Genomic DNA, 17801 nt, shown 5'->3' on the forward strand with positions numbered 1-17801 from the left:
TCGCCCAGGCTGGAGTGCAGTGGCCGGATCTCAGCTCACTGCAAGCTCCGCCTCCAGGGTCTACGCCATTCTCCTGCCTCAGCCTCCCGAGTAGCTGGGACTACAGGCGCCGGCCACCTCACCCGGCTAGTTTTTTGTATTTTTTTGGTAGAGACGGGGTTTCACCGTGTTAGCCAGGATGGTCTCGATCTCCTGACCTCGTGATCCGCCTGTCTCGGCCTCCCAAAGTGCTGGGATTACAGGCTTGAGCCACCGTGCCCGGCCCTCTTCTTTTTTTGTCTTGCCTACAAATGTCCACTTGCTCCAGCACCATTTGTTGAAAAGCCTCTCCTTCCTCCCGTGACTTGCCTGTGCACCTCGGTTGGCTATAGATTGTGTGGATTGATTTCTGGGTTCTCTGTTCTGCTACATTGATCTATGGGCCCATCCTACCAGTACCGTGCTGTCTTGATGACTGTAGCTGTGTAGTAAGCCTCAGTGCTGGATTAAATGATTCTTCCTAATTTATTCTTCTTTGCCAGGAATGTTTTGGCTATTCTATGGCCTATGCCTTTCCATGTAAATTTTATTTATTTATTTATTTACCTGCTTACTTACTTCCTCACTCTTGTAATACCCAGACTGGTCTGAGCCATATCAATTTTAGAATTAGCTTTTGTATGTCTACAAAATACCTTGCTCAGATTTTGATAGGAATTACATTAAACCTACAGATGAACTGGGGAGAAATAACATCATCTGACTCAACGTATGTTGAGTCTTCATGAACGTGGTATATCTCTCCAAGTATTTACGCCTTCTTTGACTTCTTTCATCAACATTTTGTGATTTTTTTTTTCAGCATACAGATCCTGCCTGTGTCATGTTAAGTGTACATCTCAGTATTTAATATTCTTTCAAGCAGTTGTAAATGGTATTGCATACATAGCATGCACTCATGTGTTAGCTATCTAATTATAGATGTGTATGTCCCATACTAAGAGAATTAGGCTGGGCTCAGTGTCATACTCTTGTAATCCCAACACTTTGGGAGGCCACCCTGGAGGATCACTTGAAGCCTGGAGTTTGAGACCAGCCTGGCCAACAGAGTAAGACCCTGTCTCTAAAAAACTAAAAATATAAAATATAAAAGAAAAAAGAAAATGAATTTGGCCAGGCACGGTGGCTCACACCTGTAATCTCAGCACTTTGGGAGGCCGAGGCAGGTGGATCACCTGAGGTCAGGAGTTCGAGACCAGCCTGACCCACATGGAGAAACCCCATCTCTATTAAAAATACAAAATTAGCCGGCCGTGGTGGCACATGCCTGTCATCCCAGCTACTCGGGAGGCTGGGGCAGGAGAATCATTTGAACCCAGGAGGCGGAGGTTGCGGTGAGCCGAGATCGTGCCATTGCACTCCAACCTGGGCAACAAGAGTGAAACTCCATCTCAAAAAAAAGAAAAGGGATTTGACTTTACAAAATAGATAGAGCGGTGTTAGCCTTTATATTGTAGGATAATTTTACCATTTCTAAAAAGAACTTCAGCATGGGTGACTTTTGAGGATATTGAAAATGACTGAAGTGTTCCCTCACACGTTTTTCAGCTGTGAGGTAACATGTACATTGGGGGTGTGTGCCTTTTGACCTGGCCCCCTGCCTCTGGATGCACATGATCCAGAACACAGTTTCCCCAACGTGGGCGGCTATGAAAATGCAGGATAAGAAAGGCAGATGGGGCCGGGCGCGGTGGCTCACGCCTGTAATCCCTGCACTTTGGGAGGCCGAGACGGGCGGATCACGAGGTCAGGAGATCGAGACCATCCTGGCTAACACGGTGAAACCCTCTCTCTACTAAAAAATACAAAAAACTAGCCGGGCGAGGTGGCGGGCGCCTGTAGTCCCAGCTACTCAGGAGGCTGGGGCAGGAGAATGGCGTAAACCCGGGAGGCGGAGCTTGCAGTGAGCTGAGATCCGGCCATTGCACCCCCGCCTGGGCAACAGAGCAAGACTCTGTCTCAAAAAAAAAAAAAAAGGCAGATGGTGTTCCCTAGCATCTGGTGGGAAGTGACAAAGCCCCCAGACCCTCAGTGCCTGTGTGTGGCGAGGGGAGCTTGCTGCGTCTCTGCCGCTGCTGTTTTTGCTATTTTGCCCCTCCCTGTTTTCCCACTTTAATTACACAGTAAAGTACTGTGGAACTTGAAGTCTTAGGCTCCCTGCACTTCTAAAACCTCTTATTCTCCTTTTGTAATTTCTCAAAAAGACACAACACTATACTGCTTCATGTCTGTGATTAAATGAAAATCTTCTTCTAGCCCAGTGGTGGTCTTTTTTTTTTTTTTTTTTTTTTTTTAATTTTAATTTTTAGAGATGGGGTTTCACTCTGTCACCCAGGCTGGAGTGCAGTGGCACAATCATAGCTCACTAACAGCCTGGGACACCTGGGCTCAAGTGATCCTCCTGCCCCAGTCTCCTAAAGTGCTGGGATTACAGGCATGAGCCTCTGCACCAGGCCTGCAGTAAAAAATTACATTTTTTTTTTTTGAGACGGAGTCTCCCTCTGTCGCCCAGGCTAGAGTGCAGTGGTGCGATCTCAGCTCACTGCAACCTCTGCCTCTTGGGTTCAAACAATTCTCCTGCCTCAGCCTCCCGAGTAGCTGGGATTACAGGCGCATGCCACCACACTTGGCTAATTTTTGTATTTTTAGTAGAGACAGGGTTTTGCCATGTTGGCCAGGCTGGTCTCAAACTTCTGACCTCAAGTGATCCACCTGCCTTGGCCTCCCAAAGTGCTGGGATTATAGGCATGAGCCACTGCTCCTGGCCTAAACTTTTTTTTTTTTTTTTTTTTTTTTGAGAGACAGTCTTGATCTGTCACCAAGGCTGGAGTGCAGTGGTACAGTCATAGCTCACTGAAGCCTCAAACTCCTGGGCCCAAGGGATCCTTTTGCCTCAGCCTCCCGAATGGTTGGGACTACAGGCACGTACCACCATGCCGGGCTATTTTATTTTATTTATTTTTGAGACGGAGACTGGAGTGCAGTGGTGCGATCTTGGCTCACTGCAACATCTGCCTCCCAGATTCAAGCAATTCTCCTGCCTCAGCTTCCTGAGTAGCTGGGACTACAGGCGCATGCTACTATGCCCAGCTAATTTTTGTAGTTTTAGTAGAGACGGGTATCACCATGTTGGCCAGGATGGTCTTGATTTCTTGACCTCATGATCCGCCCGCCTTGGCCTCCCAAAAGTGCTGGGATTACAGGCGTAAGCTACCTCGCCGGCCTGATTTTTTATTTTTGTAGAGACAGGGTCTTGGCTGTGTTGTCCAGGCTGGTTTCGAACTCCTGGGCCCAAGCCATCCTCGTGCCTCACCCTCCCAAAGTGCTGGGATTATAGGCGTGAGCCACCACACCCGGCCTCCAGTGGTGTTTTAGAATTTGTTTTTAAATCTTTTATTGAAATATAATTATATACATTATAAATTATATAATTTATATTTACAGAAAGCATATGTATTTAAAGTATACAATTTGGCAAGTTTTACAGATATATAAACCCGCGAAACCATCACCACCAGCAAGATACACAACGTTTCCCTCAGTTGCAAGAGTTTCCTGTGAGACTTTGCCGTCCTCCCCCCGAAAGCCCCGTGCCCCCATCGCCTCTCCCAGGCAACCCCTGACCTGCTTTTCATCATCACGGATTAGTTAACACTTCCTAGAATCTTTTGTAAGTGGAATCGTAACGCATGTCCGTTTTGTGGCTGGCTTCTTTGACTCAGGATATTTCTGAGACCCATGATGGATCAGGAGTTCATTGCTGGGTAGTAGTTGATTGGGTGGACACACCAGAATTTCTTGTTTCATTCACCCGCTGATGAACAATCTGAGTAGTTTTCCTGCTTCTGGGTTTGTAAATAACGCCATTATGAACATTTGTGTACGGGCCTTTGTGCTGGGTAAACACCCGGAGTATAATTGCTGGATTATATAGTAAGGATATGTTTAACCTCATAAGAAACTGCCAGTTTTCCGGAGTGGCTGAAGTAGTTTCTGTTCCCTCCAGCAGGGTGTAAGTACTCCGCTTGCTCCACATTCCTGCCAACATTTGGTATTTTGACTTTTTTTTTTTTTCTCCTGGAGAGGGAGTCTCGCTCTGTTACCCAGCCTGCAGTGCAGTGGTGCAATCTTGGCTCACTGCAACCTTCTCCTTCTGGGTTCAAGCGATTCTACAGCCTCAGTGCACACTTGTAATGTAGCTGGGATTACAGGCAGGGGCCACCACACCCGGCTAATTTTTGTATTTTTGATAAAGACGGGGTTTTACCATGTTGGCCAGGCTGGTCTAGAACTCCTGACCTCAGGTGATCCTCCCACCTCGGCCTCCCAAAGTGTTGGGATTACCGGCGTGAGCCACCGTGCCCAGCCTTGACTTTTTAACTTGAGCCATTCTGATAAATATGCAGGGTATTTCATTTTGCATGTGTGTGTGTGTGTGCACGTGTGTGTTTTCTAGCTTCTTTGTTTTTGATTTTTGAGATATAATTTACATATAGTAAAATTCAGCCTTTAATTTAGCATACGGTTTTTTTTGTTTTGTTTTTTTTAAAGAGGTAACATTTTTAATCATCAAAAAGGAAAATTACTCTCACCTAAAGCCAAGAATCACTGTTTCTTGTAGCAGTGGTTTAAACAGAGGTATAAACAGCAAGTGAATCTCGTCGCCTTTGCGGGGCTGTGGCCATGCCCCTCAAAGTGAATTTAGAGGCTCTACAGCCCTGGTGGAAAAAAAAAAAGTGAAATTAGCCAGGCACAGTGGCATACACCTGTAGTCTCAGCACTTCGGGAGGCTGAGGTGGGAGGACCACTTGAGCCTGGGAGTTCAAGACCAGCCTGGACCACATCGCAAGACCCCATCTCTAAAAAAAAAAAAAAAATGAACTGGGCACAATGGCTTGTGCCTGTGGACCTAGCTACTTGGGAGGCTGAGGCTGGAGGATCGCTTGAGCCCAGGAAGTGGAGGCTGCAGTGAGCCGTGATGGTGCCACTACACTCCAGACTGGGCAACAGAGTGAGACCGTGTCTCAAAAAAAAAAAAAAAAAAAAAAGAGGAAGTTGTTCTTTGGCATGCCTGCCACGTAGTTCCAAAGGAATTGGAATCCATCCTGGATCCCACCATGATCCCACATTGTGCGTGGGAGCTGTGGGGGGCACATGGCGCCAGTCACTCCGGCCCAGTTTCTTCAATACTGATGGTGTTTCTGTTTCCATCTTCTGTGCTTCCCAGAGGCTGGCAAAGGTTCCTACCAGCGGGCTTGGTGTGAACGTGACCAGCCAGGACGGCTCCTCCCCGCTGCATGTCGCCGCCCTGCACGGCCGGGTGGACCTCATCCCCCTCCTGCTGAAGCACGGGGCCAACGCGGGTGCCAGGAATGCAGACCAAGCTGTTCCGCTCCACCTGGCCTGCCAGCAGGGCCACTTCCAGGTTCGGGCTCTGTGTCGCGGGCAGTGGAGCAGGGTGTCCGCTTTGGGCACCTTAGTGGGAATGCTGCAGGGGTTTGGTGGCTACCCCAGAGGACGCTGCTCTCCCGAGCCTGGAGATTCTGAGGTACACAGGGTAGGCCACTCAGCCTCAGGGCACAGAACCCTGGTGCTCCCTGGGGGTGGAGCCAGTCCCTGCCCCACTGCCACGCCCATGTGGGTGGTACCGAGGTTGTCATTCTGTTCTGCTCCCAGCAGGATCTGGCTCTTGAGCTTGTGTGGCGGCCACCGAGGGCTGTCCCCATGGTCATCTTACCACCTTTATATACTGACAGCGCTTGCTCTGGGCCCAACAGTTGAGCACTTCATAAAGAATAATCAAGGCCCCATAGAGGGGCTCAAGGGAGAATTTTGGAGTGATTAACTTTTTGAAAGTCCTGTTTTTCTTTGCTTTTTTTTTTTTTTTTTTGGGAGACAGGGTCTTGCTGTCTCCCAGGCTGGAGTGCAGTGCTGCAGTCTTGGCTGACACTGCAGCCTCAACCTCCTGGGCTCAAACAATCCTCCCATCTCAGCCTCCCGAGTAGCTGGCATGCGCCCACGACACCCAGATGATTTTTTATTTTTTTGTGGAGATGGGGTTTCACCATGTTGTCCCGACTGGTGTTGAACTCCTGGACTCAAGCAATCCTCCCACCTTGGTGTCCCAAAGTGCTGGGATTACAGGCATGAGCCACAGCACCGGGCCCTGCTTTTCTTTAAGGAAAACTGTGTCTATATTTTTTCATTTTCCTGTATCAGTTCTACTGTTAACTTTTTAAAGACAGAAGCCATATTTCAGGTTTTGCATCTCTCTCACCAACACCTAGCATAGAGCTTCAGGCATCGCCTTCCTAATCTGTAAAACTGGAGTGGCGATTGCAGCTCTCCCTGGGGTAGAAAGGATAGAAAGGTGAAGTGAGATCACCGCCGCCCAGCACATCGGGTGAAGTGAGTTCACCGTCACCCCGCAGTTCACCCACACAGAGCAGCCCCATGGCAGACGGTAGCCCTCCCCTCTTCACCTGCTCCCTTTTCTCCTGGAGGGTCTAAAGTCTTCTCAATAAGCTCAGAGATGGCTGGGTGTGGTGACTCATGCCTGTAATCGCAGCACTTTGGGAGGCCGAGGCGGGTGGATCACTTGAGGTCAGGAGTTCGAGGCCAGCCCCTGCCAACATGGCGAAACCCCATCTCTACTGAAAATACAGAAAATTAGCCAGGTGTGGCGGCAGGTGCCTGTAGTCCCAGCTGCTCAGGAGGCTGAGGCACGGGAATTGGTTGAACCTGGGAGGTGGAGGCTGCAGTGAGCTGAGATCATGCCACTCCACTCCAGCCTGGGCGACAGAGCGAGACTCTGTCTAAAAAAATAAGAAAACAACAAAAAATTTAATAAGCTCAGAGACAAATCAAAAGAAGATCAAATTTGAGGATTTCTCTCTAGAAATTTTGTTTTCTTATTTTCTTTTTTTCTTTTTCTTTTTATTTTTTTTCGTAATTTTTCTCCGGCAGGCAATGACAGAAATTTTGATTAAGTTTGCACGTTTTTCTTCTCTGGCCCAGGTGGTGAAGTGTCTCTTAGATTCGAATGCAAAACCCAATAAGAAGGACCTCAGTGGAAACACACCCCTCATTTATGCCTGCTCCGGTGGCCATCATGAGGTTGCTGCTCTGCTTCTACAGGTGAGGACCCCTCCCTGCCCCCTGGTCGACACACCTGCACCAGTTAACAGGGTGCCTCCACCCAGCAACCCCTGCAGTGCACTGGGGATGGAGAGGCCGGGCCGTTCATCAGCCCCAGGCCTCTGGGGAGAGGAGCGGGGCGAGTGCCTTGCCACGCGGGGTTCTCCCATGGGAACGGATGGTGCCTCAGCATCCGGGATGCAGTCTCATGGGCTCCAACGCCGCTTTTGCCAAAGGTTTGGGTCTCACCTCACTGACTGGGAATGTGTCGTGATGTTACCTGAGCACAGGTCGCTCCTGCTGTTTGAGCAGGCGCACGGATTAAAACTTCCCAAAAGAAGTAGGGAAAATTTTAACCATCTATTAACCCCTTATCAAGACGGAAAAAGAGCAGCAGGGACAGAGGCGGCCACTCAGCCTGTGCTCAGGTAACAGCACCTAATAATATTCGGTGAGGGAAAGGCCGGGCTGCGGCTCGCCTCGTAATCCCAGCATTCTTTGGGAGGCTCTAGACGGGCGGATCCCGAGGTCAGGAGATCGAGACCATCCCGGCTAATATGGTGAAACCCCGCCTCTACTAAAAATACAAAACCAGCCGGCGCTGAGGCGAGCGTACTGGTAGTCATATTCCTCTGGAGAAGCTACCGGGAGGCTGGAGGCAGGAGAATGGCGCGGAACCCGAGGCATGAGCTGTAATGAGCTGAGATCCGCCACTGCACTCCAGCCTGGTGATAGAGTCGAGACTCCGCCTCAAAAAAAAAAAAAGAAAACCAATTTGTCCATGACTCTGCTACTCAAGGGAAACTCATTTTGGTGAATTTAAAAAATTGTGTATAGCTTCAGTGTTTTTTTTTTTGTTGAGACAAGTTCTTGCTCTGTGGCCCAGGCTGGAATGCAGTGGCACCCTCACAGCTCACTGCAAGCCTCAGTCTCCCAGGCCCAGGCGATCCTCCTTCCTCAACCTCCCAGGTAACTGGGACTACAGGTATGCACCACTGCACCTGGCTAATTTTTGCTGTTTGTTTTTAGTAGAGATGGGGGTCTCATTTTGTTGCCCAGGCTGGTCTCAAACTCCTGAGCTCAAATGATGCTCCTGCCTTGCTGTCCTAAAGTGCTGGATTATGGGTGTAAGCCACGGCGCCTCGCCAAGTATTGTTTCTTTTGTTTTTTGCCAAGGTGGAGTCTCACTCTGTTACCCAGGCTGGAGTGCAGTGGCGCAATCTCGGCTCACTGCAACCTCTGCCTCCGAGGTTCAAGCAATTCTTCTGTTTCAACCTCCCAAATAGCTGGGACTACAGGTGCCCACCACAATGCCCGGCTAATTTTTTTTTTTGTTTTCTTTTTTGTAGAGATGAGGTTTCACTATGTTGGTCAGGCTGGTCTTGAACTCCTGACCTCAGGTGATCCACCTGCCTCGGCCTCCCAAAGTGCTGGGATTACAGGCATGAGCCGCCGTGCCTGGCCCCAAGTATTGTTTTCCGTTTTACTGTTATTTAATGTAGAAACTTGTTTATTCGAACTTTGATTTTTAATGGTTGCATAACTATGGATATACCATAGTGATTTTTTTTTAAACCTGTTTCTGCTCTGTACATTTAAGTAGCTTCTGTTTTCTCTGCTATTAGGATAAATGCTGTAGAACTCTTTGTCTATAAATCTTTTTTTCTCAGTACTACTTTTCCCCCCCAAATTTTAAGGAAACTTTCAGACATAAGAAAAGTTGTGGCTGGGCGCGGTGGCTCAAGCCTGTAATCCCAACACTTTGGGAGGCCGAGACGGGCGGATCACGAGGTCAGGAGATAGAGACCATCCTGGCTAACACGGTGAAACCCCGTCTCTACTAAAAAATACAAAAAACTAGCCGGGCCAGGTGGCGGGCGCCTGTGGTCCCAGCTACTCAGGAGGCTGAGGCTGGAAAATGGCGTAAACCCGGGAGGCGGAGCTTGTAGTGAGCTGAGATCCGGCCACTGCACTACAGCCTGGGCGACAGAGCGAGACTCGGTCTCAAAAAAAAAAAAAAAAAAAAAGGAAAGAAAAGTTGAATGTGTTTTATAGCTGTATGCCCACAGCCATATTCCACGTTGACGTTTCGTATCGTGTGGTTTCTCTTTCCAGCATGGGGCCTCCATTAACGCTTCTAACAATAAGGGCAACACAGCGCTGCACGAGGCTGTGATTGAAAAGCACGTCTTCGTGGTAGAGCTTCTTCTGCTCCACGGAGCGTCAGCTCAGGTGCTGAACAAGCGGCAGCGCACGGCTGTAGACTGTGCCGAACAGGTAGGCGGAGAGCGTCAAAGAGCCGAGCGAATCCCGAGCTGCTCACAGCTCCCTCTGGATCCCTTGTGTTTAAGCTGGATCTGAAATAGCAACACCCGGCCCTTGGCATCACTGGGTTGGGTGTAGTTGGTGTGCCAGAAGTCCGCAGCGTGGGTGGATGGCTGGTCCTCGGTCCCCCTGGTCAGAGGTGGCGCTCTGGGAACCAGGAATCATTCTTTCACAGGTGGTTTTCTTTTTTTTTTTTTTTTTGAGATGGAGTCTCGCTGTGTCGCCCGGGCTGGAGTGCAGTGGCCGGATCTCAGCTCACTGCAAGCTCCGCCTCCTGGGTTTTTACGCCATTCTCCTGCCCCTGCCTCAGCCTCCCGAGTAGCTGGGACTACAGGCGCCCGCCACCTCGCCCGGCTAGTTTTTTGTATTTTTAGTAGAGATAGGGTTTCACCGTGTTAGCCAGGATGGTCTCGATCTCCTGACCTCGTGATCCGCCCGTCTCGGCCTCCCGAAGTGCTGGGATTACAGGCTTGAGCCACCGCGCCCGGCCTTCACAGGTGGTTTTCAAAGGCCTGAGTGGAGGGGCTCCCCCCAGCCAGCAGTAGGACCGTGGTCCGGTACTTACGTAGAGTCAGGCACTCCAGGGGAAGGAACAAGTCATGATGTTCTGGTCTCACCATCCTCGCAGTGTGAACACAGCTGTTGTCTTAGCAGCACGATGGAGAAGGTTTGTTTAGTTGGTGGATTTAAAACTCCATGAGGCCAGGCACAATGGCTCATGCCTGTAATCCCAGCACTTTGGGAGGCCAAGGAAGGAGGATCACTTGAGCGCAGGAGCTCATGACCAGTCTGGGCAACATAGGGAGACCCCATCTCTACAAAAAATCAAAAAATTAGCCGAGCATAGTGGTGTGCCTGTGGTCCCAGCTACTCAGGAGGCTCAGGTGGGAGGATCGCTTGAGCCCAGGAGGTCAAGGCTGTAGTGAGCGGAGATTGTGCCACTGCACTCCAGCCTGGGTGACAGAGACTGTGTCTCAGAAAAATGAAAGTAGAAGTCCTTCAGTCCTGTAGGAATCGTGATTATTGGTGTACTGCCTTCTCCCGTGCTGTGGGTGCTTGCGTGGAGAGCAATGGGGAAGGGTCCTTTTCCCCTGGCGGGCGGCAGCTCTTTCTGTTCCTGTTTTCCTGCTGAGTCTTTCTTTTGTTTTCTACTCAAGATAGACAGCGAGTTGGCTGTTAAGTGACACAACTGAGAAGCTAATATCACCATCAATCAATCCACTCCGTGGATAGGCTCCTTATAGTAATTTTTTGTTTCTTAAGACAGAGTCTTGCTCTGTTGTGGCGTGATCTTGGCTTACTGCAACCTCTGCCTCCTGGGTTCAAGCAATTCTCGTGCCTCGGCCTCCTGAGTAGCTGGGATTACAGGCATGTGCCACCACGCCTGGCTACATTTTTTTTGTATTTTTTGTAGAGACGGGTTTCACCATGTTGCTCAGGCTGGTCTCGAACACCTGACCTCAACTGATCCACCTCCCTTGGCCTCCCAAAGTGCTGGGATTACAGATGTGAGCCACCGTGCCTGGCCTCCTTTCATTAATTTTCAGTGACAGAATTGAAATATTTTAAACTCTCAGTTTAGTACTTTCTTAAATGATTATGTTGATTTTTTTTGGTTTTTTAAAATTTTTAATTTTATTATTATTTTTTGAGACAGGATCTCTGTTGCCCAGGCTGGAGTATAATGGTGCAATCTTGGCTTACCGCAGCCTCCCAAGTAGCTGCGACTATAGGCATGTGCCACCATGCCCAGCTAATTTTTTTTTAATAGAGACAGGGTTTTGCCATGTTGGCCAGGCTGGTCTCGACTGCCTGGGCTCAAGCAATCCACCCACCTCGGCCTCTCAGAGTGCTGAGATTACGGGTGTGAGCCATCGCGCATGGCCTATTACTATTTTTAAATAGAGACAGGGTCTTGCTGTGTTGCCCAGGCTAGTCTTGAACTCCTGGGCTCAAGCGATCCTCCCACCTTGGTCTCCCAAAGTAGTGGGATTGCACGCATGAGCCACCGTGCCGTTAATTAATGTGTTTCAATGAGTACTTACTGTATGGGGGGCCCTCAGCAGCCTCATGATAAGCATATGATAGTAGATCAACTTACTGTGTTTGAGCTGGTTGCATGGAGTGGTTGGATCCCCAGCATGGAGGCCACGGAGAGGGCAGAGCCGGGCTCTCCACGCAGGCCTCCTTTTACCACTGGGCTTTATGGCCTCCAAGCTCCGTTTGTAATTATTTCTGAGCTTTTTCTGCCCAGCCACACTAATACTGACATTTAGATCCAAAACAAATCATAGCCTATTAAAAAAGAATAAAAACATTACTGTTCCTTTTCCCTTTCAAATTGCAGAATTCAAAAATAATGGAATTGCTTCAGGTGGTACCAAGTTGCGTTGCCTCATTAGACGATGTGGCCGAAACTGACCGCAGGGAGTATGTTACTGTTAAGATCAGGAAAAAATGTAAGAGTTTACATTCTTTCTGTCATGCTCAACCTGGGTATATTTAGACATTCATGAGCAGTTGCTGGTGTTCATTTAATTGTGTATGTAAAATGTAATTATAATCGTGCCTGGAGGGGATACAGGCACCAAAGAAATGGTTACCTCCCAATTTGTCAGACTGTGGGTAATCTTTTTTTGCTGTTAGTTTTCTGGTTGATGGTAATGATGTTTCTTGAGGAAATAAACTGTCAATGCTACCTTGAAGGTTCAGGCGTCCCCCTGTGGAGATGGGGAACAGTCTCCCGGGGAATTTCTTTCATGCCTCATGTTCCAAAGTCAGGTGTTCTGGGAATTTCCTGGACATCCAGGGTGAATGTTACCTTTCAAGATTTTTTTTTTTTGAGACGGAATGTCGCTCTGTTGCCCAGGCTGGAGTGCAGTGGCGTGATCTCGGCTCACTGCAAGCTCCTCCTCCCGGGTTCACACCATTCTCCTGCCTCAGCCTTCTGAGTAGCTGGGACTACAGGTGCCTGCCACCTCGCCCAGCTAATTTTGTTTTTGTATTTTTAGTAGAGACGGAGTTTCACCGTGTTAGCCAGTATGGTCTCGATCTCCTGATCTGGTGATCTGCCCACCTCGGCCTCCCAAAGTGCTGGGATTACAGGCGTGAGCCACAAAGATTTTTTATTTAGTTAGTTTTTTTGAGACAGAGTCTCACTCTGTCACCCAGGCTGGAGTGCAGTGGTGCAGTCTCGGCTCACTGCAACCTCTGCCTCCTGGGTTCAAGCGATTCCCCTGCCTCAGCCTCCCAAGTAGCTGGGATTACAGGCATGTGCCACCATGCCTGGCTAATTTTCGTATTTTTAGTAGAGACAGGATTTCACCATGTTGGCCAGGCTGGTCTCGAACTCCTGACCTCAAGTGATCTGCCCGCCTCAGCCTCCCAAGGTGCTGAAGTTACAGGCATGAGCCACCACACCTGGCCTCAAGGTTTTTTTTTTTTAAGTTTGTACATGTGCAGAAGTTGATTATAATTAGAACAGCAATTGCCAAACAGCAGTGGGACTGACGTATTTTCTTCTTTTTAAAAAGTTTAGAAGGGGTCCTTGTTCTTTTTTTTTAAATTTACAGTATGAAATATTATCCAGTGAGGTATGCAGTAATGCAATACAATAATATGGATAAACCCATTCACATATCTGGATAGCCCTGAGACTGTCTCACCATAATTGGCTGTGGCTGGGAGAGTTAAGGGAGTTAAGGATTTAGTTATCTGTTTCATGGGGGTTCTCATAATACAGGCTGACTACCCCCCATCTCAAATGCTTGGGACCAGCAGCGTTTTGGGTTTTGGAATATTTGCATTATACTCATTGGTTGAGGATCCAAATCAGGAAATCAGATTCTTCTGAGCATCATATCAAAAAGTTCAAAACGTTTTGGATTTTGTAGCTTTTTTTTGAGATGGAGTCTTGCTCTGTCACCCAGGCTGGAGTGTAGTGATGCCATCTCGGCTCACTGCAACCTCTGCCTCCTGGGTTCAAGTGATTCTCCTGCCTCAGCCTCTTCAGTAGCTGGGATTATAGGTGTGCGCCACCATGTCTAGCTAAGTTTTTGTATTTTTGGTAGAGATGGGGTTTCTCCATGTTGCCCAGGCTGGTCTTGAACTCCTGACCTCAAGTGATATGCCCACCTCGGCCTCCCAAACTCCTGGGATTACAGGCATGAGCCACTGCACCCGGCCTGTAGCGTTTTAGGCTTTAGATTTTTGAATTGGAGATACTCAGCCTGTTATAAATAGGTACTAGCCGTGTTTCTTTAAGCAAATTCAGTGTTTCATTTTCTAAATTTTGTAAACCTGAGAATAGAAAGATTGTGTCTATGCTGTAATTTTAAAATAATTTTACACTGTTTTCGAAGTTTTTAGATGTTTATCTTTTTATCTACAGGGAACTCAAAACTGTATGATCTACCAGATGAACCTTTTACAAGACAGTTTTACTTTGTCCACTCAGCCGGTCAGTTTAAGTAAGTATGAAAATCAAGTTGATTTCTGTGCTTTTGCCCCTAGTTTACTCCAAGCTGCACGTAAGGTGCTTCAGTTGTAATTGGTTGTGGACAAATCTGCACCTAATAATGTCGAAAATGCTGCCACCTTGTGGCCAACCAGAGTGTTTCATGCCACTGTGCAAATATTTATTTTAGTTTATTTTGGGTTTTAGGGGAAAGACTTCAAGGGAGATTATGGCAAGAGATAGAAGTGTCCCTAATTTAACCGAAGGTTCTTTGCATCAGGTAAGTTATTAAACACTGGCTTTTAATCATATTTTCTAAAGCCTGGCTTTGTCAAAAGTAATCCGTGGTTAACACACGTCTCCTTGAACATCATCTTCATTATTCCCTGCGCCGTATGAGCTAGCAACAGTTAAAACTGGAATTATTTCATGGGACAGTGTAGAGTACAGGCTTCACTGATTGTTATATTTCAAAGTACATTTCTGAGCAGAGGAGTGGAAAGTGTTACATGTGTGGGGAACCACAGGTCTTGGTGCTTATAGGAGATGAACCATCCCAAATTTCACTATGGTTTTAATCACCAAAGAAAACGACAGTTTATATATATAGATGGGTAAACAATGTCTCCAAGTATGGTGTACAGTTGCTCAGACAATTAGGTGACCATCTTCCCACTGCATTTTAATTTTATTTGAGCGAGTCTTGCTCTGTGGCCCAGGCTGGAGTGCAGTGGCGCGATCTTGGCTCACTGCAGTCCTCATCTCCCCAGTTCAAGCATTCTCCCCCCTCAGCCTCCTGGGTAGCTGGGATTACAGAGGCATGTGCCACTACACCTGGCTTTTTTTCTATTTTTAGTAGAGACGCAGTTTCACCATATTGGCTGGTCTTGAACTCCTGACCTGAAGTGATCTGCCTGCTTCGGCCTCCCAGTGTGCTGGGATTACAAGCGTGAGCCACCGCGCCCGGCCCCTACTGCATTTTTAAATTACTCAGAAGCTTGATTGAAAACCTGTGATCTGGCCGGGCGCAGTGGCTCAAGCCTGTAATCCCAGCACTTTGGGAGGCCGAGACGGGCGGATCACGAGGTCAGGAGATCGAGACCATCCTGGATAACACAGTGAAACCCCGTCTCTACTAAAAAATACAAAAAACTAGCCGGGCGAGGTGGCGGGCACCTGTAGTCCCAGCTACTCGGGAGGCTGAGGCAGGAGAATGGAGTAAACCCGGGAGGCGGAGCTTGCAGTGAGCTGAGATCCAGCCACTGCACTCCAGCCTGGGCGACACAGTGAGACTCCGTCTCAGAAAAAAAAAAAAAAAAGAAAACCTGTGATCTGAGACAGTGATTCTTCTCAGAACCACGACTTTCCTTCTTGCTGATGAGAATTTATAGCGTATGTAGCATAGGCTTGTTGGAACAAATACACAAAAGTTCTAAATTGTTGTTTTAGATAATTAAAATGATTTTAATTAACATGACTAATTTTGATATCATAGTTAGTCTTACATGGTGTTGCTAGTAGACCTGCTGCTTTGTGGGAAAGCCAGAAACGTTGAAATCTGCCTGAGTTCCATCAAGTGCTAGCTTTTCCTTTGCTAGCTGTGGGACTTTAGGCAGGTGGCTTAACTTTGCTGATCCTGTCTCCTCAGCTGTAAAACGGGGATAACAATAGTAGTACATGCCTCCTAGAGTCATAAAGATTGTGAAAACATGTGAAACATTTACTCTGTGTCTGGCACATGTAGTATGCACATGCCATGTTAGCACCACAGGGATGTGAGAATTGAAATTATGCCTGTCAAGCACTGAGCACAGTGTGTGACACTAAGCACTAAGGGGCAGCTGTCACTGTCATAGTTGTGGCTTCCAGTACAGTGAGGACGTGAATGGTTCAATATGTACTCTTTCTTTAGCCAGGGAGGCAAAGTGTCACCCTGAGACAGAATAACCCGCCAGCTCAGAGTGGATCTCATGCTGCTGAGAAAGGCAACAGTGACTGGCCGGAGAGGCCTGGACTGACACAGACTGGCCCTGGACACAGGCGGATGCTGCGGAGACACACAGTGGAGGATGCAGTCGTGTCCCAGGGCCTGGAGGCTGCTGCTCCCCAAGAGGTTAGTGCTTCCCGGTCCTAACAGGAATGACGAGTTGTTGAACCTGCTGCCAGGAAGCAAGGATGCAACAAGAGGATGCTGACTGAGGACTAAATGTGCTTCCATGAAACTGGCTTGAGAAGTCTTCAGCACCAAGTTCCTGAAAGCTTTTCTGTGGCTAAGAATGCAACAAAAAAGTTCACCACCACCACCTCTCTCCTCTTCAAAGCTAATGAATACACTTGAAACAAATTCCAGTAGAGTCCAGATCCTTAAGCCAGAGGTGCATGCTTCTTTTTAAGTATGAGGGTTTGTCGGTCACAGGGGGAGAGGTTTCACCACCAGATTCTGACCTCCTCCTCCCAAAAGGTGCTAAACCTCTCTGACCTGTGTACATTCACAAACCACAACTAGAATTCCTCCACCTGGGATGAAGCAGGAGAGAAGCAATTTAGGTTTCATGGTACTGTAGAGGCCAGGCTGAAACGTCCTATCTGAAGGAAGAAAGCAACAGCTGGACAATGTTTCTTTGCAAAGCAACACTTGAACCAAAAGATGCCTCAATCCCATTTTGATGTTCATTTTAGTGAAAGGATGCATCAGACCTCTTCCACATCATGCATGTGGGAAGGGTTGGTTATCATTTTCCTTCTAACAAGTATGTACAGATATTCGGTTACTACACGTGTGTCTGTAGCAGTGTTTCTAGAAACATCCCTTTTTGTTGAGAACCTCCTGTGAATGTCACACTCACACCCGATGGATGGTTACTGGATTAGAGAGTAGACTTGGCACATCTTTTAGTCTTTTGATTCAGATTCAAAACTTAATAGCACAAACCAGGTCAAAGTTACTTTCAGTTAGAATTTATTGCCATTTATTCCTTTTTATAAATTTCTGTAGATTATACTGGTTTTTTGTTATTGGCCTAGAGCTACAAGTATATAGGTTTGTCCTGAGTCCATTTTCAAATGACCTTGTAATAGGGAAATGGTTTTGTCCATGTTCTTGGAAATACTTGTGTATGTACAGAAGGGAGGGGTTATTTTTCTACAAAGTAATTTATGATTTCTAATTTTCTAATGTGCCTTGGATATGTGCCAAATGATGGAAAAGAAACAGTAAACTTTATGATTCTTGAATGTGTCATGGTATGCTTTTTTAGTTGTTTGGCTGTGGATATGTTTCTCGGCCTCTCTGCTGTAAACATTTGCTTTGTGTGTGGGAAAAGTGGTCCCCATTGAATGGATATGTATTTTTCAGTTACAGATGTGAGACTGAAACATGGGAACTTGATCACTTAGCTCATTATCCATCTACTGACCAAGGCCGACTTAACCCAGTAGGCAGTGTCCAGGGCCCACAAAAATGTTTTTCTTTGGAAATCAGAAGAATAAAATGAATACAGCTTCCTACCCCAAACAGGAAATGAGTCCTGTTGCTTTGCTAATTTCTTTGTTTTGATTTTTCCTCCTTTTCTTTTTTGAGACGGAGTCTCACTCTGTCACCCAGGCTGGAGTGCAGTGGCACGATCTCGGCTCACTGCAACCTCCGCCTCCTAGGTTCAAGCAATTCTCCTGACGCAGCCTCCTGAGTAGCTAGGACTATAGGCGCCCGCCACCGCGCCTGGCTAGTTTTTTGTTAGTTTTAGTAGAGATGGTGTTTCACCGTGTTAGCCAGGATGGTCTCAATCTCCTGACCTCATGATCCGCCCGCCTCGGCCTCCCAAGTGCTGGGATTACAGGCGTGAGC

The 17801-nt window shown here is 47.6% G+C and overlaps 1 protein-coding gene and 1 non-coding gene across 9 annotated transcripts in view; both read left to right on the top strand.

Moving 5' to 3' along the window:
- Positions 1-17195, top strand: part of ANKRD27 (ankyrin repeat domain 27) — an 81394-nt gene extending 64199 nt beyond the window's left edge. For 7 of the 8 annotated variants that reach the window (XM_031659697.1, XM_031659703.1, XM_031659696.1 and 4 more), the window contains 7 exons: positions 5267-5464; positions 7057-7176; positions 9292-9453; positions 11849-11960; positions 13892-13970; positions 14165-14237; positions 15870-17195. In XM_031659697.1, coding sequence (XP_031515557.1) covers positions 5267-5464; positions 7057-7176; positions 9292-9453; positions 11849-11960; positions 13892-13970; positions 14165-14237; positions 15870-16091 — 966 coding nt within the window. In that variant the 3' untranslated portion in view covers positions 16092-17195. The remainder of the gene's footprint in view (positions 1-5266; positions 5465-7056; positions 7177-9291; positions 9454-11848; positions 11961-13891; positions 13971-14164; positions 14238-15869) is intronic. The other variant, XM_031659702.1, reaches the window with a different exon arrangement.
- On the top strand, positions 4625-4757 carry LOC116271778. Its single transcript, XR_004180528.1, has one exon. It is a non-coding gene; the product is annotated as a small nucleolar RNA SNORA68 (small nucleolar RNA).
- Positions 17196-17801: the final 606 nt, after the last annotated feature.

This window comes from Papio anubis, chromosome 20 (genome assembly GCF_008728515.1).
Source record: "Papio anubis isolate 15944 chromosome 20, Panubis1.0, whole genome shotgun sequence".
In the NCBI taxonomy this organism is placed as follows: Eukaryota; Metazoa; Chordata; class Mammalia; order Primates; family Cercopithecidae; genus Papio; species Papio anubis.